The 22,924-nt window shown below is 35.9% G+C and overlaps 1 protein-coding gene across 2 annotated transcripts; it reads left to right on the plus strand.

The window, feature by feature from the left end:
- Positions 1-3,993: 3,993 nt before the first annotated feature.
- Positions 3,994-22,341, plus strand: DTWD1 (DTW domain containing 1). Of its 2 annotated transcripts, none has more exons than XM_080808529.1 (5): positions 3,994-4,067; positions 8,071-8,389; positions 12,955-13,098; positions 15,243-15,492; positions 21,985-22,341. In XM_080808529.1, the coding sequence occupies exons 2-5, from the start codon at positions 8,126-8,128 to the stop codon at positions 22,230-22,232; spliced, it is 906 nt and encodes a 301-aa protein (XP_080664655.1). In that variant the 5' UTR covers positions 3,994-4,067; positions 8,071-8,125; the 3' UTR covers positions 22,233-22,341. The 2 variants fall into 2 exon arrangements, with proteins under 2 accessions (XP_080664655.1, XP_080664656.1); XM_080808530.1 differs by having other exon boundaries at positions 4,002-4,360.
- Positions 22,342-22,924: the final 583 nt, after the last annotated feature.

Below are 22,924 nucleotides of genomic sequence, written 5' to 3' on the forward strand. Positions count from 1 at the left end.
AAAAGAGCCTCGAATACATGTAGCAGAAATTTACAAAACTAAAGGGAAATATAGGTAAAAAACCACAATTACAGTTAGAGATCATTACACACCTCTCTGAATAATTGATGAATCAAGTATATACATACACACACACACACAAATCAGGAGATAAAAGATTTGAACAATACTTAAGTCAAGCAATTTAACTTAAATGACATTTACAGAACAACTATCCAAGTACAGAATATACACCCTTTGGGGCGCCTGGGTGGCTGAGTGGATTAAGCCTCTGCCTTCCGCTCAGGTCATGATCTCAGGGTCCTGGGATTGAGCCCCGCATTGGGCTCCCTGCTCAGTGGGGAGCCTGCTTCTCCCCCTCTCTCTGCCTGCCTCTCTGCCTACTTGTGACCTCTGTCTGTCAAGTAAATAAATAAAATCTTTAAAAAAAAACAACAACAGAATACGCACTCTTTTAAACTAATGGAGCATAGAACGTTCACCAAGATGAACCTATGCTGTACCATAAGACAAATCTTAAAAGCTACAAATAACTGAAATCATTCAGAGTATGTTCTCTGACAAGAGCAGTAAAAGAAAAAAACAGCAACAAAAAGATACCTGGAAAAATCTTAAATCTTAAATAATCCATTTCTAAGTAAAATATGGCTTACAGAAAAAATAATAGAGAAAACTGGAAAAAACTCTCACTGAATGATAATAAAAGATAATGAAAACACAACATATCATGGTTGAGTGCTATTTCCAAATGTTGATTTAAACAAAAATTAGGATATCATTATATTGAGAGATGAGGCGATAAGAACATGTGGAGGTAGAGAAAGAAGGAATGTTCATACACCTGAGGATGGTGTTATAAAAGAGCTTTATCATTGACTTCTATAGGAGAAAGTTGATGGGTAATATCTGAAAGTGTCAATCAAAAAATTTCAATATAAGTATATTTTGAAATTTGCAATAAATAAGAGAAAAAATATTGAAGAGACATGAAAGAATTTTCCTTTTGAAAAAAGAACTGAGAATAGAATGGAGGAACTGGGGACCAAGGGATTTTGGTGAAAACTCTAGAATAGGACAAACTATTGGTGCTCACCAATATGTATATGTTTCTCTACACTTCCCAGGCTTGCTTGGGAGTTAAAGTGGGGGCCTGGGGAATGTGGGCAAAGTGATATATGTCACTTTTAGGGATGACCTCTAAAACCTTTTGCATGACTCACCATGCTTTCTTTTTTGTCACATAAGGTGTCGGACTTAAGTCTTAGGAGACAGTAGAACCACTAAAACTTAAAAAAAAAGAAAAACCCAAAATCCAAAAAACAAACAAACTGCATCCTTAAAGCTAATGTTTCATCTGACTAGTAACATCCTCAATGGATTCCCTGTGAAAAATAAAGTTTATTATATTAAACCCCTGAAATGTTGGGATTGTCTTTGACAGTAGTAAATTCATTATGGTGGTTTTTAAAAAATGGCCACAAATTCTTTGACAATCTTTCGAGAAGTGGCATCTATCTATGCTCCATCTCCTACAATCTGGACACCCCTTAAAATATATTTATAACCAAAAGAATGTGCGAGAAGTGATACTGTGTTACCCCTTGAGAGTAGGCCAGAAAAGAACATGTAGTTTATACCTTATTCCTTGCAACACTTGGCTTTGGAGCCCTGGGCCTAAACTAGAAGTCTAATTACCCTGCTGCTATCCTGTGAGGAAGTTCAGGCCACATGGAGAGGCTACCATGTGATCTCGCCAGCATTCATAGTTTGCCAAGCTGAGTTACCAAAGAAAAGCTGTCCCTCTGTGGCCTCCTGAACACACAATTCACGAACACAATAAAAAGGTTGTTTTAAGCCATATTTTGGAGTAATTTCTTACATAGCAATAGTGAGCCAATACTCACATCACTTCAAATAATAAATAGCATCATTTGTTTTTGTAATCTGTGCACCTGAACTAAAGAAAAAGATGCAAATTATTTATTCTTGGCTTGGAGACTTTGCTAGTGCTACTTCTCTTACCCAGAAAGCTCATCTTTCTTCATAAAGCATTGGCTTTTGAACTTTTTAAGGAGAAACACACAATAACAAATACATTTTATAAACACGGCCTAGTGCACAAGGATGTACACATGTGCACACATAAAGATATTCTTTGACTTATGATGGGGTTATGTTTCCAAATACCCATCCTAAGTTGAAAATGCATATAAAACACTTAACATACTGAATTAGCTTAAATGTGCTTAAATGTGCTCAGAATACATGTTAACATACCGCTAGGCAAAATCATCTAACACAAAGCCTATTTCATAATCAAATGTTAAATATGTCATGTAATTGAACACTCTACTGAAAGTTACAAACAGAATGGTTGTATGGGTAAAGAATAGTTCTAAAGTTTAGAACTTGTTTGTTGTTTACTCTAGTGATGGCCTGGCTGACGTGGCTGTGCATTATCACAGGAGAGTTTCATCCTATGTATCATTAGTTCAGAAAAATACCAAGTCAAAATTCAAAGTATGGTTTCTACTGAATGCTTATTGATTTCACACTATTATAAAGTTGAAAAATCCTAAGTCAATGAAATGTTAAGTCATGGACCATCTGTAATTTAAAACTCCATGAAGTGGGGCTCCTGGGTGGCTCAGTTAAGCATCTGCCTTCAGCTCAGGTCATGATCCTGGGGTCCTGGGATGGAGCCCCACATCAGGCTCCCCGCTCAGGTGTCTGCTTCTCCATCTCCCTCTACTGCTCCCCCTGTTTGAACTCTCTGTCTCTCCCAATCAAATAAATAAGTAAAATATAAACAAAAAACAAAACAAAAAAACCTCCATGAAGTAATACTTAACTTTACCAAGTGCCATGCACTGACATTTTCACACTATACTAATTCGTTTTTTAAAATCTCTAGTTTTGGGTCACCTGGCTGGTTCAGTCTGTGGAGCTTGTGACGCTCCATCTCAGGGTTGTGAGTTCGAGTCCCACACTGGCCTTAGAGCACATTTAAAAGAAAACAACAAAAATTTAAACGTGTAGTTTCGATTCAGTATATTTGCTTGCTTAAAAATGGGACCTCCACCAATCCCCTTGAAGAGCACTGCTCCGGGCCATATCATTCTCCAAAACCTTACTCAAGTCCAACCAATAAGCCTTTTCTGAGTTTTTGTGAAATTCCTACAATTTATTAGTCATGTGTTTTCTATACTAGCCCTTTCAACTCGATGTCCGAAGCTCCTCTAGGGCAAGCATCTGTCCTTAATCCTTCAGATGCTAAATTCAAAGTACTCAATAAATACAATGCTCAGGTCTGTGTTTCTGAATCTCACAGTTTTAACATGCACTCCTTAGTCTGGGATTTTCTTTGGGATGGGGCAAGGAAAAGTGATTTTATAATCTAACCACATTTTATGCTTAATTCCAAAAGGGAAAAGTGCATAAAGCAGTTCCAACTCTACACGTGTTTAGTTTTCAAGCAAACCAAACCATCAAGATACACAACAGTTTCCCTTACAGCTTTCGTGACTACTAGTACTCATCTTGACGTAGCCCTAAAAAAGTAACAGAACTAAGTTCTCACGACTAAAAGAGTTGTGGAATGGGTAAAATGGAAAAGTGTTCTGTAGGATCAGTATTTTTCACAACTTACTGCAACTACACCTTGAGAGTATACTTCCAGAACCGTGTTCCATTCAAGGAGCCTCCGCCAGAGTTAAGAGGGAACTCAGCGCAAGGCTGCCGGGCTGTGAGGACCAGCTCCACAACCGCGACCTCGCTCTCCGACCGGGTCTCCCAGGACCAGGGCGACTCCGCCGGGAGCCCAGAGGCTGAGGCGAGACTTCCCCTCCTAACCACGCCCCGCGTCCCTCCCCGCCCGTTACTTTCGTCGCGGGTCGTGCGCGGCGCCAGGCTCTAGCAACGGCCCTAGCAACGGCCGGGCTCCTCCCTCCTGTGTCTCCCGGAAAGCGTTCCGCCGCTCCCCAGCGCTACGTCGGCCGGGCGCGCTCCTCGGGTTCCGACGAAGCGGAAGGCGCGTGGAGCCGTGCGAGGACCCGAGGGAAGCGCAGGTCTGAGTCCCACTCCGATCGCTGGTGCGGGTCTCCGCGCCCCTGTGCAGACCAGTGGTCTGGCCGGAGCCGTGCGGCTGCGGGGCGAGGACGCTGCTTGGCTGGGCGCTAGTGGAGGTCGCGCAGGGTGTCTCCTGTGAGCGGGACCCTGGTCCCTGTACTGAAGCGCTTGCATTTTTTACGATCCTGCGGGCCCTTCGGGGAAAAGGCTTCCAAATTGTTCCTCAAAAAATTTCTTTGCCCTGACAATCATTTTCAGTGGTTTCCGCCGTGAGGAAAGTCTGTTCTGGCAGGTAGTCCCCTGGGAACTCTATTTTTTAGTGTTTGGAGTGGTTTGCGGGGAATTGGTAATCACAGAAGCAGCAGTTTAGTACAGAAATAATGTGCCATGCAGTGTATTTAAAATATTAAGATAGTGGTTACATAATAAGCCAGGGAGGCTGTTTCTTAGGTCTAAATTGTTTCTTGGGAATGTAGAACAAGTAAAGAAGTATATTAATAGTTTAAGATACCAGTTCACGGAGCTGGATGATAAAAATCTCTGCTTGAGTGAAAACACTTAAGGATTATTTCTTTTAAGCATTTAAGGATTATTTCTGTCTGAACCCCGGTGTACCATGAAAAACTGAGGCAAGACAGTTTGCCTGCCTGCCAAATGATGGGGGATGTGGGAGGACATACACTGGTCTTGTATGAAAAAGGTGGCACCTTGGATTTTAAAAAATGAATGTTGGACCTGTGTGTGTTATTTGACCGGGTTCTTAAAAATACTTCAGGGAAAAAAATTTTTTTTGAAGTGGGTTTTATCTATTATACTGAATTGGTCTACAATACATGGTAGGGGAATTTTATATAGTATTCCTTTGGGAGATGAACTGTACCTTGGAGCTTTTAAGATCATTGTTTTTGGGGTGGGGGGGTGGGGGTGGGGTGGGGGGGTGGGGGAGGAATCTGCCATGTTGCCACTTGTGCCAGGCTGCAGATGGCCCATGAAGGTGGTTTGTTAGATCATTCAGGAGGGAGATGCATACATATGTTTTCTTTTTCAGCATGGTTTTGATTTAATAAGTAATTGTTGAATTCCTCCTGCTGCATGAGACACAGGGAGAGATGTAAAGAATTGGTAAAGAATCCTTCTTTTGCGGAGTTGATTGCTAGGAGGGATAGCTTTGCTAAAAGGCAACTCTAGGCTAAAGCAGATTTTTCCATGCTAAATATATGGAACCAGTAATAAAGGGGCAAACCTAAAAAGATGTAAGAGATTGCCATAGATCATCTAGAGTCCTGACTTTGAGTCTAAAGTTAGAGAATTATATGCTAGGTGGAATTGATGGAACTTGGTGAGTAATTGGTTTTTTGGGAAAAGAGGGTAGAGGGGGAGTAAAAATTTGTTTTCAACCTAAGTTGCAGAGTGATGAATGTACCATCAAGTTAAAAATATTTATTAGTTCTTTAGGAATATATTCTTTTTATGTTTTCTAAGTAACTCCCACAACTCCACTTGTATTCCCTGCATGAATTTGATATTAATAAGTATGTTTTAAAGGTTGTGAACCATCATTTGCAGCAAACTATCTGTACACATTTGAGGCAGGCTATTGGCTAGGTGAGGACAGATGCTGGTGTCATGGTTTCAGAGACCTTTGGAGGGAGCTGTCCATGACTTACTATTTTCTGGACTCTTCTGTGTGGCCACCACAGCCATAAGAGAGAGTGTATAGGTGAGGCAGGGAAAGGAGCCATAAACATTTCCCTTTCACTGCCTCATAGGTGTTTATGATGTTTGATTTTTGTAGAGGAAGAATATTTATATAAGGCTTTATTAGTATCCATTTGGCTTTATGGATGGAAGGCCAAGTGAAATATAGGGGAATATTTCTGAGGCAGAATGCACTTGGAAGGCGCTAGAAAAACTCACCAGTAGTTTTCCGTTGAATGTCAGGAAACACATTGACTTTCATGACATCCCCAGGAGCTGTGTACTTCAGGCCCATTATTCCTGAGGCCTTTGGTGGCATATGTAAACCCCCTAATTAGCCACTAGAACACCCAGGAAAATGGAGTCAGATTGAATTAGTCCAGTCTAGTTTTTTTTTTTAGGATGGGTCCCATGATGGGATAATTCAAGACTATTATAACCTTAAAATGTTTCTCTGTAAGGACTTCAGCAAACCCAAACCGAGAGTTAGGTGTGACTTAAACCAACTTCCTAAGTGCAGTAATGAGACCTATTGGCTTGTGACAGCTGACCTTTAGTTGCCTAAGAGGGGATTTGTAGCTCTGATTTCTGGAGACTAATAGGATCTCTTCCCAGACTTTTAAAACTGCTCCTGTCCTTAGAATGACTGTTTGAATTTAGGATTTCTTTACCTGGATCTGTAGATGGACTCTTACAGATCTGCAAACCATTTGAAATTGTGTATGAAATACTGTGTCTTGTGTATACATTTTCTGCAGATAAGGTCCAAGACTCAACATGATCTTAAAAAGATCTGAGATTCATGTGCAGAAAACATTAAACAACTTTTCCACCTAAAAAAAAAAAAAAAAAAATCTGAAATTCAAGGAAAGGTGACAGCTTGGTAAATTTACTTTGAGTAAATTTGGCCAGTGTATTTTATTTTTCCTTCAGGGATAAGCATCTTTTTACTTTGCATCTTTTTATTTGGGTTCAAGCTTACTGGGATTTACAACCTATAAAAAACTCTTGATGAGTAATTAAATTAGTATCACTAACTTCTTGTTGCTAAATTATGTTGTATATTATGTTCCACTGGACTTTTTGTTCGCTTTCTATTTGGAATACCACAGAAAAGTTTCCTGTTGCAGTCACAGCATTTCTCCTGTCTGTGTTTGTACTCAAAGTGCCAGGGGCCTCATAGTTAAACACCGCAATGCCATAAGCTTTATAATGAGAGACTCATTTTACAGCTTTGGAATGCATATCAAATCAAAAGAGCCCCAGTCCCTTTTCTCCCTCAAAAGATACAGTGCTTACAGAATATGTGAGTAACAGACATCATTCTTCTTGGAAGGAAATATTTAAGTGAGGAAGTTACTTCACTATTTTATCTCTGGAACTGAAGACTCTGAATGAATTATATATATTATTTAAGATTTTATTTATTTGACACAGAGAGAGAGAGGGCACAAGCAGGGGGAGTGGCAGGCAGAGGGAGAGGGAGAAGCAGGCTCCCTACAGAGCAGGGGAAGCCCCATATGGGACTCGATCCCAGGACTCCAGCATCATGACCTGAGCTGAAGGCAGTGGCTTAACCAACTGAGCCACCAAGGTGCCCCCCCAAAAAGTGGTATGAAGTCTTTGAGTGAGGGGACATTAACATTACTCTGTAAAATTTTTAATTTATAAGATCACACTTTATTTTTCTGGGAATATATTTCAGCTTTGGGGGTATTTTACAAATCATAATTGGTAGTAGATGCCTGTCCTATTTTAATGGATGTTTAGTTATATTTTTGTGTATGTGATATAAGTTGGAAAAGAGTAAGTCTTTTGAAACATAACAACAACTAAATTTTACTGATTTCACTGGAACCTTGTATTTTCATTAGGATCCAGGTTGAGATTTTATGTCATGTAACATCAGTTTAAAGTCAGAGTGTACAGGGTTGAATACATTCCTGGCTGATAATAGCATTTAAACACTATATTCCTAATATAAAACAAAATAAGAGTCACTGGAAAATGTATTGTTGGTACCTAAATTTTATATTTGAAATAGTTTTTCTAAGAGAGCACCTTTTTATTTTTATGGAGGGAATGACTCAGAAGGGTAATTTATTGTTTTGAGTTTATTGCTTTTTAATTTTGTATTTTAAATCATGCTAATTAAGTGGTTTAAAAAGCTTATTAGTACTTGTTAATAAATACTAAAAACAGCATGCAGTTGTAAATTAAATTTGGTAATTTTCTTTGTGGAGACAAGGAACAAAATATTTCCTGTCTTTATTTCACCCCTTCCCCAATTTTTTTCTTTTGCAGTGCACCTATGATTTATGTTTTAGAAATAGATGTTAAACTTTGGTTTGAATGAAAAATGTCTCTCAATCCACCTACATTTCTCAAAGAAAAGGAAGAAAATAATTCAAAATTTGTAGAAATACAGCACTCACAAACTACTTCCATAGCTGCAGAAGATCCTTTTCAAAACTTATGCTTAGCATCTCAAGAAGTTCTTCAAAAAGCTCAACAAAGTGGAAGATCAAAATGTCTCCAATGTGGTGGTTCAAGAATGTTCTATTGCTATACATGTTATGTCCCAGTTGAAAATGTACCTATTGAACAGATGCCACTTGTGAAGGTTGGTAAGAAATTTAATTATCTGAAAGTAGAAGAGGTTTTAAAAAGATATCTCATACATACCTACTCTAATACAATTGATAAGCATGATAAGTAACATCATTATGGAGATGAATAATATTAATAGAAAATTTAATCTTTACAGACTGGTAAACCTATTTGCTTTTCTTGTCTTTGGAAAAAGACACACACTGCTAAAACACTTGGGTCTGAGATGAATGATATTGCTTTGAATGAAATCAGTTACTTTTTCACTAATGATTATAATTCATCTAAAACATAGGGGAAAATGTGGCATAAACATGAATACTACAAGAGACAAGTGTCTCTTGTAGTATAATAGTTGCCTGAAGGAACTTCAAAAACTACCTCAGGGCCTTAGACTTCTTTTTAAGGAAACATATCCTAAAGGAATAGGATTGATTTTTTGCTTGGGCTTTTGTAGAACAGGCTTGGCCCCATTCTACGAGGAGATGGAGCTCATGTCAGTGACCAAAATTAAAATAAAATCAAAAATACTAAGACTGGAGCACCCGGGTAACTTAGTTGGTTGGGTGTCCGACTCTTGGTTTCAGTTCAGTTCTCAAGCACAGAGTTGTGAGTTCAAGTCCCACATTGGGCTCCACACTAGGCATGGAGACTACTTGAAAAAAAAAAAAAAAAGGACTAAGGCCACTCATTGGGCTGTGTTATAATTGTAGTGATTTAAGTCAGACTTTAAAAAATTGATTTGGGGACGCCTGGGTGGCTCAGTTGGTTAAGCGGCTGCCTTCGGCTCAGGTCATGATCCCAGTGTCCTGGGATCGAGTCCCACATCGGGCTCCTTGCTCGGCGGGGAGCCTGCTTCTCCCTCTGCCTCTGCCTGCCACTCTGTCTGCCTGTGCTCGCTCGCTCTCTCTAACAAATAAGTAAATTTAAAAAAAAATTTAAAAAATTGATTTGAATTGATTGCTTACTTTATACGTTTTGTTGCTTACCAAGACTACTCTTGTTTAGGTAAAAGGTCTGTGGACCATGATGTCTATGTAATCAAAGAATTTATTACATATATGTCAACTTGTCCAACATTGACATGAACTTTAGGAGTAAATCAAATAATGTATAAAATTTGCTGCCTATTAGGACTTTAGAGAGACTAAACTCTACACATAGACTCAGTAGAACTTACTAGTAAGAAAATAAGTTAAAATTACATTTAAAAGTATTTAATGTGGTGATTTTAAGATTCATTTAAATTTGAAGTAAAATACCTTAATACTTATATTTTGTTACTTGAAATTCAGTTTAGCTTAAATGTTATCTTGGTAAGTCCAGGGTCTCCTCAAGGGTCTAAAATCACACTTACAGGCTGTTGGAAAGTTACTGGGCAAGATGAAATAAGCATGGAACCTAATCAGCTTCATAGTTAACCTTAGAAAAACTTAGAGTTTGAGGAAAATAATCTTCTTTAAGTTCCCTATTATCTTGTAAGAATGTTAAATTTCAAAATCATAGTTTTTGAAGTATAAACAAAATTATTCTATGTTCTTTTCATATCATAGCCACATAGAGTGTATCCCTTTAAAAGTTTTATCTTAAAATGTATTGTGTTCAAAAGGATTGAAGATCAGAATAATAAAAGTCATTAACATATTGATTTTTCATAGACATTTATTTTCATAGAAATTTGATAATAGAGGATTATTTTCCAAATCAGTGATCTAATATCTATTATTTAGTAGAAGTGACTTAAAACACTATGCCAAATGTTTGATCAACTCTAGATGGCCTACCAGAGCATGCAGAGTTTTTAAAAGTGTTTATATTTTAATGGCCATATATAAAACTCAGTATGTTAATATATATTAATAGTAATAAAAGCTCTATAAATTTTTTTCTAATTTTTACTTTATTTTTACAAATCATTCAGCATTTGCTTTTAGATAGCCTGCTTGGGAAGGGAAGACGACTACATAATGAGTAAGTGCCTCCCAAGCTTTAAATTTTAATCTACAGAATAAATTCATAAATGCTGATTTTTTTCATGCAGAATATGATTTTTTTTAAATGTCATGAGAAATGCATGAGTAAAGGTTAAAGATACTCTTGGTATTTTTTAAAGGAAGAGCAAAACTAATCATGAGGTCAAAGAAAGCTTCATCTTTTTTTAGAATCCTAGAATTTAAAACACTCTCTTTGGGAAAGTTGATGATCACATAGGAAAAGACTTAGGACTTCTTGCTAATGGTATTTTGATAAATTTGGGCAGAAAGATCTGATAAATCTCTTATAAGAAATATAAGTGTTAGAGAACAGATTGATGTTCTTTGTGGTTGAAAACAGAACATTTCTACTTGAACTGTGTGTCTGGTCAATGCTTCTGGTGTTACTCCGTACCCTGTCATTATTTAGGAAATATCTTCCTTTAAAATGTGTGAACTAGAGCACAAACATTTGTTTCCATGATTTGATCTGTGTCTGTGCTTTTGTTTCATAATGTTAGAAATTTCAGGCTTGCTCAGGGAGAACTAAATTAACTAGACTGGGTCCCAGTAATAACTTCTTGAGTACAAATTTTGCATAATTGTCTTATACCTATAGGATTTAGTCCATAATAGGCAAGGTATGTGATGTTTAAATACATGAATAACAGTCAGTCCTATGTCCTTGATATAAATGATACCCTTCAGACATAGCCAGCTGATGAGAAATGTTGATGGTCACCTTTGGAATTTTCAGTTCTATTCATCAGCCATGTAAGAAAGTCAGTTTTATTAGTAATAGAATACTTTATCATGATGTGCTTTCTTTTTCTTCTTTCCTATCTTCCCTGGGCTAAGATAATGCTGACCTGGGACTGAGAGACCCTGGGGAAAGGGAATGTAGTGTCAACTGAGACTGAGCATCATGAGGAAATTCTGATGTAGAGTTCAGCCAGAAGTAGACTGATGTAAAATCATTTCTGAACTGCCTACTTAAATGGTAAATTTTCTGTGGCGAGAAGTTGGTTTGATGATTTAAAGCAGTTGGCCCTAATTGGTTACTAGGCCTAAGTGGGGAGGGAAGGAGATACAGAGTTTGAAACCCTAAAGTGAAAACTCTTTGGGATACATATTCATGGCCCTTCTGGGATAGATACCATCCTTTTACCACACAATAATCCAGAAAGATAAAGTATATGCACCTGGGGTCATGTAGCATGCAGCAACTGCCCCTTTAAAAAACAGCTCTGCAGTTAATGATACACACAACAATATGGATGAATCTCAGAATAATTATTCCGAGTGAAAGAAGTCAGATGAAAAGAGTACTTACCATATGATTTCATTTATATAAAACCCTAGAAAGTACAAACTAACTTATATTGATAGCAGACCAATTGTTACCTAAGGACTGTGGGTGGTAGTTGATGGGGAAAGGGGAAGAAGGGAGGCTTTTGGGGGTGACAGTTATGTTCATGATCTTGATTATGGTGATGAATTCAAGGGTATTAAAATTCATTATATTGAAAAAAAATTCATTATATTGTACACTTTAAATATATGGAGTTTATTATACCAATTTTATCTATTAAAGCTGTTTTAAAAAAAAGAAAAATAGTTTTGTACTCCAGGGTAAATTTAGCTTTTCCCAGGGTAAATACCTAGGATCCTGCCTGTTATGGGTGGGGTGGGAGCTGGAAGAGTATTTGTAATAATATATAAGTCATTTATAATCTGCACCGAAGAATCCATCTCAGAGTTTCTCATATACATTTTTGGGGGAATGTAACTCAGCTTTCATTTTCATAACCATGGCTGACTACAGCACTTGTGCAAACGTTATACAGGAAACTAAATCAAACAAGTCAGTGAAATAACAGAAAAATCTAACTTGAAAAATGTTAGAGAATATTATTTTTGCAAAGAGGCAGGATGTAATTCATAACAAGTAATGAAACTTAAAGGAAAATAGACAAAATGATTTTTCAGAGAGTTAATTTTTATATGAAGTGTGCACCTCCTAAGACCTATTCTGTTACTTTTCCAATTGATAATTACTTCATTTGTGCCGTTAAAGGCCACTGATGAGAATCATGATGTTCACGATAAAGGGTGAACCCTTTTAAGGGTAATACCTTGGACCTCAAAGGATGTATAGGGAGTAAAATTTTGACTTGAATTTTAGATGTGACACTTTTGCCCAGCTTATATTTCCTTTTATCGTGTCATAAAATTAATAATCCTAAAATGTATAGGAATTATAAAAAGTGTTCTTGACACAGATACTGAAATGCAAGGACTTGGACTCAAAGCCTATGTAGCTTAAATGAAAATGGCCTTGAAGCTTTGCTTTAAGAACAGATTCTATGTTAAATACGTCGGAAATAATTGTTCTATTATATGATCAACAATATCGAGGAAGAAGTTTAGGTTTGCTTTATGACTCTTAGCATTCCTAATCTGGTTTAGAAAAGTATGCCTTTCATGTCATATTTACAGGAACTTAGTGTGAACTTGTTATGTAAGCTTTGAAGATCATTTTAATTAACATAAAAATCTGAATTTTTGTATTTGTTGTGTTCATTTGTCCTTTTTTTAATTTTAGCTTCCACTGAAGATTGACATCATTAAACATCCAAATGAAACAGATGGCAAAAGTACTGCTATACATGCAAAACTATTAGCACCTGAATTTGTAAATATTTACACGTATCCTTGTATTCCAGAATATGAAGAAAAGGACCATGAAGTAGGCAGCTTATTTTTTACACCTCTTCACATTGAATCTAAAAAAGAGTTTTAAATTCCATTGCCTTTCTGAACTTGAACATAGTTAAATATTTTTCTTAATGACCTAGGGTTATTTTTATGTAACAGTAAACGATATATAATTTACTTCATTGGTATTTTCAAAGATCAAATGATCTTAGATTGTTAAGGCTTTTTGAGTTTTGTCTTTCTACTTTTTATAGTTGCTCTGCGTTACTTCTTCAGGTTTTTCCTCTTTGCCCGTATTGCTGTGCCTGCTTTTAGTTTCTCTCCTCTCCATTTTCCTGCTGATGCTACATAAAGATGATTTGATACAAACTAAGAAACCATATTACAAATGTTGGAATTTGTCCAAAAGAAGAAAAGAAAGTCTGAATTAGAAGGATTTTCAAGAATTCTCCCTGAATTAAGAGCTTTAATACATGACCTTTGTACTGCCTTTTGCTTGCTCAGAGGCCTTCCTTTGATCATTTCTAGATTCAAAATTGGTTTTCACATATTTGAAATTGTCACATTGGTGAGATATTACTGCTCTTGTTGAAAAGTAATAGATCAAAAAAAAAAAAAAGGGCCTTGGGTACTTCTAGAAAAAGTATGTAAACTCTTCTAGGTTTCTTGGAGATATTTGTTGGTTGGTTAATCTGGAAACATAATTAAAAATTAATGTGTTTGGAGCACCTGAGTGGCTCAGTGGGTTAAGCCTCTGCCTTCGGCTCCGGTCATGATCTCAGGGTCCTGGGATCGAGCCCCACATCAGCCTCTCTGCTCAGCAGGGAGCCTGCTTCCCCTCCTCTCTCTGCCTGCCTCTCTGCCTACTTGTGATCTCTCTCTCTCTGTGTCAAATAAATAAATAAAATCTTTAAAAAAAAATTAATGTGTTCATTTGCTCTAGGCAGAACTTAGATTTTCCTTTCCCATCAATATATTTGTATTTTGGTTGAGTTTATATAGTTGTTTGTAAATGATGTCTGAGTTTTGGATCAAGGAGTATCTTTCTGTTTCCCTCTCTGGTCAGCAAGGTATCATTTATCTCAAATGAATAGAATACAGGGTTGGGTTCTATAAAGAGATGTGATATGCTTACAATCCAAGAAAATTACAAAGCCCTGAACTTTGCTTATTGGGTATGGGGGAAATAGAGGCACGCATTGTAAATGTTTGAGAAACTTTTATAACTGGAGTTTTCACATTCAAGATTTTTCCTTTTATTTTTATATTGCTTATGTTTTCATATTAAAAATGATATATGTTCATTAAAGAAAATTTGGGAAATAAAGAAAAGTACAGGAGATAAAATACGCATGGTTTGACCAACATTTGTTCATTTAACAAATATTAATTGGGCACCTTCTTTGTGGCAGGAGCTGTTCAAACATTGGAGGCTCTAAAGTGTGTAAGGTTTCAGTAAAAACATGCTGAAAGAAAGGTAGCATAATTTACAGAATTATTCCTTGAAAGTCAGATTTTTCAGTCTTAATTTTTCACTGTAATATACTTTAACAGATATTCTGGGTATTGTGAGTTGTATTTACAATTATTTTTTAAGGTAAATTCCCTAAAGTGAAATAACCAAAGGGTGTGAACGTTTCAAGACTCTTGATTCCAAATGCCAAACTGCTTTCATGAAGAGTTATACTATTGAAACCTGACATCAGTAATGGCTATAAAGGCCCATAACATCATATCCTCACCAGCTGTGACAGTATTATTTGTTTGATTTCTGCTTATTATGTTGAAATTGTGAAAATTGTATTTAATTATTGAGTGCTTTTCATTGGTTCTTTTACCTAATGTCATGTACTTTGTATTTTATACTGTGAAATATTACAGTAGTTAGTTTTTTGATTCATGATACAATTAACTTGGCTTCTGTCAATTATTTTGAAACAATACTTCTAGCTAGTATATTATGATTTTTAAATCTTAAGGAAGAGCCAAAAACTTTACCATCCTTATTAAAGAAACACACTAACTTTCAAATGGCTCAAGTGGTTGTTATAGAACCTAATGCTTATTTCTCAGGTATGCAGCATGTTCGTTTCTCTTTAAGTTTTAAAAGTGTCAGAATTTATTCATTTTGAAGATCATAACAGCAGACTACTAACTTAAGTTTCTTTGCTTTAGGTTGCACTTGTTTTTCCTGGACCTAAGTCTGTCTCAATAAAAGATATTTCTTTTCATCTGCAAAAAAGGATTCAAAATAATGTTAAAGACAAAAATGACGACCCCGATAAGCCATTTATTAAACGCAAGAAAACTGAAGAACAGGATTCGAATGACAGCAAGTGCCAAGACACAACACTGAAAAAAATTATATTTATAGATAGCACCTGGAACCAAACAAACAAAATATTCACTGATGAGAGACTTCAAGGTAAAAAAAAAAAAAAAAAAAATTTTTTTGTGGATTGTTCCTTCCCCCAACTTTCATTTCAGATACTTCAAACAGGCAGATAAATTGGAAGAATTGCATCAAATACCCATACGTTTTACCACGTTTATTTCTCTATTATATGTGTGTGCATACTTAGATATTGTATACATTTTTGGCTGAACCACTTGAAAATAAGTTGCAGGCTTTGCAATACTTCACCCTTAAATACCTAACTGTATATCTTTTAAGAATAATTGCATAATCTCAATACCATTAGCAAAAGTTAATGGGAAAATTAATAAAATTTCTAATATCTAATACAGTCCATATTTACATTTCCCTAATTGATCCAGAAATATCTTTTGTAGCTTTTTTCTTCTGATGTAGCATGTAAACTCTCTCTCCATGTAGTTTTTATACCTCTTCAGTCTCTTAATGTAGAGCAGTCCCCTGTCTTTGTTTTCTGTGACTTGTGTGAAGAGGGCAGGTCAGTTGTCTGAATGCTTCATCATGATTAGATTCAGTTTAGTGTTTTTATAAGGATACTTAGAGATAAGGATCAATCTAGGGTTGCTCCATGACAATTCCAGTTTATACCTATTGTTTTTATTTAACTATTAATGGCATTCCCTTTCCCTCTCAGAAATATGGCTGTTCAGCTGATAAATTATATGATTATCCTATTCATAGGTAAAGTTGTATACTTATTGCATATAAGATCAGGAGGCATATAAGTTCCATTATTGGTAGTAACTTTAATTATTTGATTAAAGTGGTGATTGCCAGATCTCTGTATTATAAAAGTTCATTTCTTTTTTGAAACTGGTAGTAGTCTTTGGGTTGATGCTTTGATACTGTGAACTATGTTTCCCAACTGCTTTTCACTGAGTGGTTTTAGTATTTATTGATGATTTGCCTAAATCAGCAAATTGAGGATTGCAACATGATGACATTTTAATGTATTATTTCTTTTATATTTGTTAGGTGGTAAAGAGCTCTTCTCCCTCCTCTCCCCCCCTTTTTTTTCTCTCTCCTTCTGCCTCTTTTTGAGGTCACTATGGGTTTATGGATTTCCTTTATCATATGTAATATGTTGTGATTGTATTCTTTTTGATGTCCAAATTGTCTCAAATTTTGCCAGTGGGACCCCTTCAAGTCCTCTGTAGCATGGCCTTATTAGTCTTTTTGGTACAACGGGATGTCCCAAGTTAACTTGTACTTTTTTCCTGCCCCAGACATAGAACCAGTGATTATGTAAAAGAGCTATGGTTCTTTTTGGTGGGGAGTGATATTAGAAACCAAGATCTGGCAAATTTATTACAACTTGGATGTCATTGTTTCAGTGGATAGAGCCAAGGGAAATAGATATATATCATGAGTTCACATGGATAGTTCCAGTTCCAAGATTGAACATTACAGGGATTTTCTTTCTTTTGTTTTACCTTTGTACTCTATCTCTTAGAGTGAAAAGTTCAGTTCCTAATAAAATGGTTTAAAAGACTTGTTTTGCTTGCCCAAGTAGCACAACTAGTAATATGAAGAACAGAAACTCATGTTATCTCTCTTGTTTACTTGTACCTTACTCAGTTCCTCAGGTTTTTTCAGCAGTTTCTCTAAAAACGTTAGGTTTATTTCCAGCTCTTGATGGCCTTGTATGTATACCATGTATGATTAGAAGGCAAGAGAGCTTGGTTTTAGGCAGTTGGTTTTAGGCAGTTGCCAAAATAGAACTTTTCTCAGGCTATTTGTTAAAAATGCACTTCACCTAGAAAAGAAAGTTTATGACATGTTTTGGAGTTTAACTTATGGTAAGTAATCCCAAACTAAAGTTAATAACAATACTAGATTTAGTTTAATTTACATAGTTCATAACTCTGAGGTCAACATAACTGTTAGGAAGATTGCTTTGTCATTCTGGTCGTGTGTGTGTCTGTGTGTTTGTATGTGAGAGAGATAGGCAGAAAGATAGAAAAAGTGTGTGTATATGTGTGTGTGTGTGAGAGAGAGAGACAGTGGGGAATGAGGAATGTGAGAGGGAGAGAGAGAGAAACTTCAGAGCATAAGACCTGAAAGAACCTTTCACTGATATTTAATAGAGAGATGGAACCCTAAGGCCCTGCTTTTTGGAGTACTACCTGCCAATATTACCCTGGATGGTTACAGCACCAGCTTATTCCTCAGTTTGAACATTTTTCTGAGCCACTCTCTTTATAATTACCATATATGGTAATTGAAAGGATCAAATGAAAGAACATGAGTGAGAACAGTAGAAAAAGCTATAAAAGGAATCATTGAGGTACAATTCAAAATCTGTTTTCAGAGTGTTCATATTTGAGCTTAAGGCTTAAAATCAGATTTGGAAAAATTTCTGTTATTCCTTCCCAGATCACATAGTAAGTAGCATATATTTCAATTCTGTGCTACATGAAGATTTTTAAAAGGGATTTCTTAATCCCTTCAAAATCATGAAATAAACAGATTCGGTCTTTTCTTCATGTATTACTGTAGCCCCTACCCCTTCTGACTTCTTATTGCACCATGGGGAATATTTGGGGCTCTGCACATATTTATAGACTCTGTATATGTGAAATACCAGTTTCCAGATGAACTGAGTTATTTCCTTAAGAAACAACCCATGTTTGCTGTAAATCATTGCCTTGGGGTTTTAAAACATTTTATCATTTGATGGCAATAATTTTGAATAGAAAACCATGTATAATTCTCTGCTTTCAAGTTCTGCTAAAAAATTTGCTGAGTTCATCATAAAGTTACTGATGGCCAGAAATGCTAGCAAAAGAATTTTTTAGTGTATATGTTGAACTTTTAAAAATAAATCCCGTACCTGTGTATTTCAGTGTGTTTTAAAAGGTTCTGTATACTTGCAGGCAAATCTTTAAAACAGGATGGAATGCTGGAAATAATCACTAAATCTTAATTATCATTTTTAACATTTTAGAACATATTAGGTGTATTAGAAACCAGCACCATTTAATAGTTACTCTTAAGTTTTGTTTTTTTTTTAAGAAATTGCATGTGCTGTCAGATCCTATGTTAAGATTTTAATTATACTGATTACTTAGAATATTTTCAAATGTCTACCTACTTCTTGGATATAATTAACATTAATACAAATAGTTCAGAAGAGTTTGGTTTGGGTTTTTACAACTTTTATGTGTCTTTGATTCAAAATTATTCAAATTGAAATATTTTCAAAATATCTAGATAAAATACTTTCAAGGTTTCGCGATTTGTCCATTTATTCAGTACTATTTGTTGAATACCTATTCCTGGATGGGTGGTATCCTAGACTGCGGTATATGAAGGAGAATAAAGCAGTATCTCTACCTTCCAGGTGATCACAGTGGCTGTTAGTTAGGGTTGTGTCTTAACCACATGAAATGGAAGCCCGGATAGAATCTGAAAACAAGTTGGGTTTACTTTTTATAGGTTCAAGTCCAGAAATGGGTAGTCCAAAGCTGTTACAAAGATTTCACAATGCCTGTTAAGGACTCAGACTCATTCTGTTTTCTTCCTTCATCATTTTCACTCCCATACTTATAAGATAGACGCTAGGTCCCGAGACATCCCATATATATTCCAGGCAAGACAAAGGACAGGGCAATATGTACGTGCCCACTGAGTCTGGCTCTTTCATTAAAAAATAAATATTATAATAATAGCTTTTTGGAATTTCCACTTAGGAGATTTCATTTTTCCTTTCTTTGGCCAGAATGGTTCACATGACCACTCTGGCCATTAATAAAGCTGGGAAACTGTTTTTAGCTGGACACGTGCCACACTGAACAGGATTGAGATTTGTTAATATTGAGAGAAGGGGGAAATGAGTATTGAGAAGACAGTGGACATTGTCTGCCACGTAATCTGTTGTGGGAGGCAGGCAGGTAAGCAGGTAAGAAAATTCAGTAGGTTTTGAATATGATGATAGCATTGAGGAGACACAACCCTGCTCTACCCAGAGTCCCTGGATGGATTAACTGTTTATGTTGAAATCTTGATGGATAAAGGGCTAAGGGGGTTGGGCATCTCAGATAAAGGGAATGGCATATACACAAAAATACAAAAACATCATCCTGCATTCAGGAGACTGAAAAAGTTGAATATGGGGTAGAATGTGTATGCACATGAGAATGGTAGGAGAAACAACTGAAGAAATGCAAATTATGAATGCCCTTGAATACCATGGCTGGGAATTTGGACTTTTTTCCACAGGTGCTATGGCAGTATTAGAGAATTTAATGCCAGACATTGACATGATTAGATTTGTGTTGTGAGCCTAATGGAAAGATTAGGGCCGGGACCTGACTTCTAGCTCCTGTTCTGCCATAAATAGGCAAAGGTGTTTTTTATATTATTTTTAAGACTAAATTACGATAAATGTGAAAGGATATGTATAATATAATGTCATAGCACATAATGAGATAATGAATAATTAAGAATCCAAGCCCCGGAATTGTATCGATAACTTTTATCTACCTATGTTCTCCCCTCTGCCACTCTGCTTCTCCCCTGGTAACAGTTAACTGTTCTCTTCAATTATATTTTTATCATTCCTTTGTTTTATCATATACATTATTTTCATAATCTTCATATTATTTAGTTTTCTTTATTTTACCTGCATGTTGTATTCTTGGGGACCTGAAGTCACCATTTTGTTTCTAAGGTTTGCCCATGGTGTTATATGATTAGCTACAGTTTATTCATTTTCACTGCTGTATAGTATCTGACTGTGTTAAAATACTACAGTTTATCCAGTTTCCTGTGGATGAAACACTTAAGTTGTTTCTAGTTTTTGCTCTTACAAATAGTGCACCTACAAACATTCTTATGCATGTACAAGGAAACATACCTAGACGTGGACATTGTTGGGTTGTTGCATATGAAAACGCTCACTTCTACAAGATAATGCCAGTTGTCTTCCAAAGTGTGGGTATATAAACTTTCACACGCATCATTAATGTATAAGAGTCCCCATTGATCCATGATGCCGCCTACCTTGGTATTGTCAAATGTTTTGATATTTGTCAATATAGTGGATATAAAGTACGGTCTTACTGTGATCATAATTTGCCTTTCCTTAATACTCATCTTTCACATTTAAGTATTGATATTTTTGGACATATTTCTACCATCTAAAATTTTGTTTGTCCTGCTTTTTTCTTTTTTTCTTGACTTTGATCAATCAAGTTTTTATTTTCTCTTATTTCATTTTTTTAATATTCCTATTTTGTTTCTTTTAGAAAACGGGACTGTGCACATGTAACTTAGAATAATTCAAAGTCAGTATTTTTGCCTCTCCTTTTTACCACTTTAAGGATTGACTACACTTAAGTTTGATTCAGCTCCCACCCTGTCCACCAAGTTACTGCTACTGTATTCATTATTTTTGTTCTGTCCTTTATCTTCAGCCCACAAATTAGATACTATTATTGTTTTTGTTTCATTGGGCAGCATTTATTTGGATTTGCATAGATGTTTATCGTTTTCTTTGCTCGCCATTCTTTTAACCCAGACTTTGCTGAAATACATTCCTTCTCCCTTTTACTTCTCACTTTAAAATAAATATGTTTTTTTAAAAAAGTATAGCAAAATAAATATGTGAGTCTAAGTACTGGTCTAAAGCGCTGAAAGTATTTTGCATTTGTATGTTAACATCTGAATTTTAAGAGATGAGAGTCCTGTCCTGTGATATGAATTATTTCCTCTTTGAGTACGCAGGAATAAGGCATTCTAGCTGACTGTGTCATTGAGGTTTCACTCAACAAATGTGGCAGAGCCAAGAAAACAACTCTAGGTACTCTGTTCATGAAGATATAACCAAAAAGTGGTAGTCCAGAAATAAACTTTTAACCATATTAAGAGCCATTAACCTTCCTATCTCTTTCAGTGAGTTTTACAGTGATGTTTTAAATGTCAGTTCATCAAGGAAGTGAAACCCTTCTGAATATTGATGAATTTAGTCCTGTCACTAGTTAAAATTTAAAAAGACACTGGTGGGGCGCCTGGGTGGCTCAGTGAGTTAAGCCTCTGCCTTCAGCTCAGGTCATGATCTCAGGGTCCGGGGATCGAGCCCCACATCGGGCTCTCTGATCTGCGGGGAACCTACTTCTCCTTCTCTCTCTCTGCCTGCCTCTCTGCCTGTTTGTGATCTCTCTCTCTGTCAAATTAAAAAAAATAAAAATTAAAAAAAAAAAAAGACACTGGTGAATAGAAGTTAGAAAGAGGTAAACATCTTAATTGTTAACTACTTTTAACTCGTGGTTTTGCAATTCTAGGATTTATAGACAAGCAACTATCATGTATAGGATTTTGCTGTGTTTTATATTGCTTCTGTATATACCTTAATGCATTTAAGAAATATACTATTTAGAATTGGGATTGAAGGAACTCATATAATTAAAAGAAATTATCATTGTTGTGCCAGACTCTGGGTTAAGGAAAAATATTTATACTTTTTTTATTTGTTTTTGGCAGGACTGTTACAAGTTGAGTTGAAAACAAGAAAAACTTGCTTTTGGCGCCATCAGAAAGGAAAGCCAGATACCTTCCTTTCCACAATTGAAGCCATTTACTATTTTCTGGTAGACTACCACACTGATATATTAAAAGAGAAATACCAAGGACAATATGACAATCTCTTATTTTTCTACTCTTTTATGTACCAATTGATAAAGAATGCCAAATGCTCTGGAGACAAGGAAACAAGAAAACTTATCCATTAGTTTTTAAGAAGCTACTATGTCATTTTATTTTGCTAAAAATCAATAAACCTAAATTGTGCTTTCTTTATTCTTAGGAAATAATAATGTGTAATGCCTGTAAGACCATTTGAAAAAATAAGGTTTCATTCATTTATCTCATATTTTTTTAAAGGGAGTTATTTCTAAAGGAATTTTCAGAGATGGCATTGATTGAAAAACTCATTTCAGAAGTTATTTGCTTAAGTTTGGCATATCTCAGTTTTATTACTATATTTTAATATAATATATTTATATCTATGTAATTAGATCTAATTAGATAGTTGTTTAGGGATCTTCATATTTTTCCTTTTCTACCCACTACCATATTTGGAGGTAGGACAGGTCAGAATCTTCTTGCTGAAAATGAAGTCATAAATAATTTGCTGGAGGTTTGTGGCAAACACAGGCAGAACTGGAATTGTGGCTTCAGTCCCTAGGGCTATTTCTTTAAGTCTGTACTGCTTTGATGGACATCTGTCGCTTTTTACATTTTCCTGACATCTTTTTTTAAGGAGAAATTGCTGGCAGTCATGGGGGCATGTGATCCAGTTTAGCAAGCAAAATTCCCAGTGATTGACGAGGATGAGCATATGATCCGGCATCCTTTTTATAAGTGATATGAATGCTGTAGGAGATTGCATTTATTTTTCAAAAAGCAATATGGTGCAGTAGTT

Source organism: Martes martes, assembly GCF_963455335.1.
Source record: "Martes martes genome assembly, chromosome: 7".
Taxonomy (NCBI): Eukaryota; Metazoa; Chordata; class Mammalia; order Carnivora; family Mustelidae; genus Martes; species Martes martes.

What these genes read in the sequence shown, in the direction of transcription:
- DTWD1 (XM_080808529.1), top strand. Translation starts at nt 8,126, where the DNA reads ATGTCTCTCAATCCACCTACATTTCTCAAAGAAAAGGAAGAAAATAAT. An exon ending in AACAGATGCCACTTGTGAAG is followed by an intron (nt 8,390 to 12,954) that starts GTTGGTAAGAAA and finishes TTTTAATTTTAG; the next exon opens with CTTCCACTGAAGATTGACAT. An exon ending in CACTGATGAGAGACTTCAAG is followed by an intron (nt 15,493 to 21,984) that starts GTAAAAAAAAAA and finishes TGTTTTTGGCAG; the next exon opens with GACTGTTACAAGTTGAGTTG.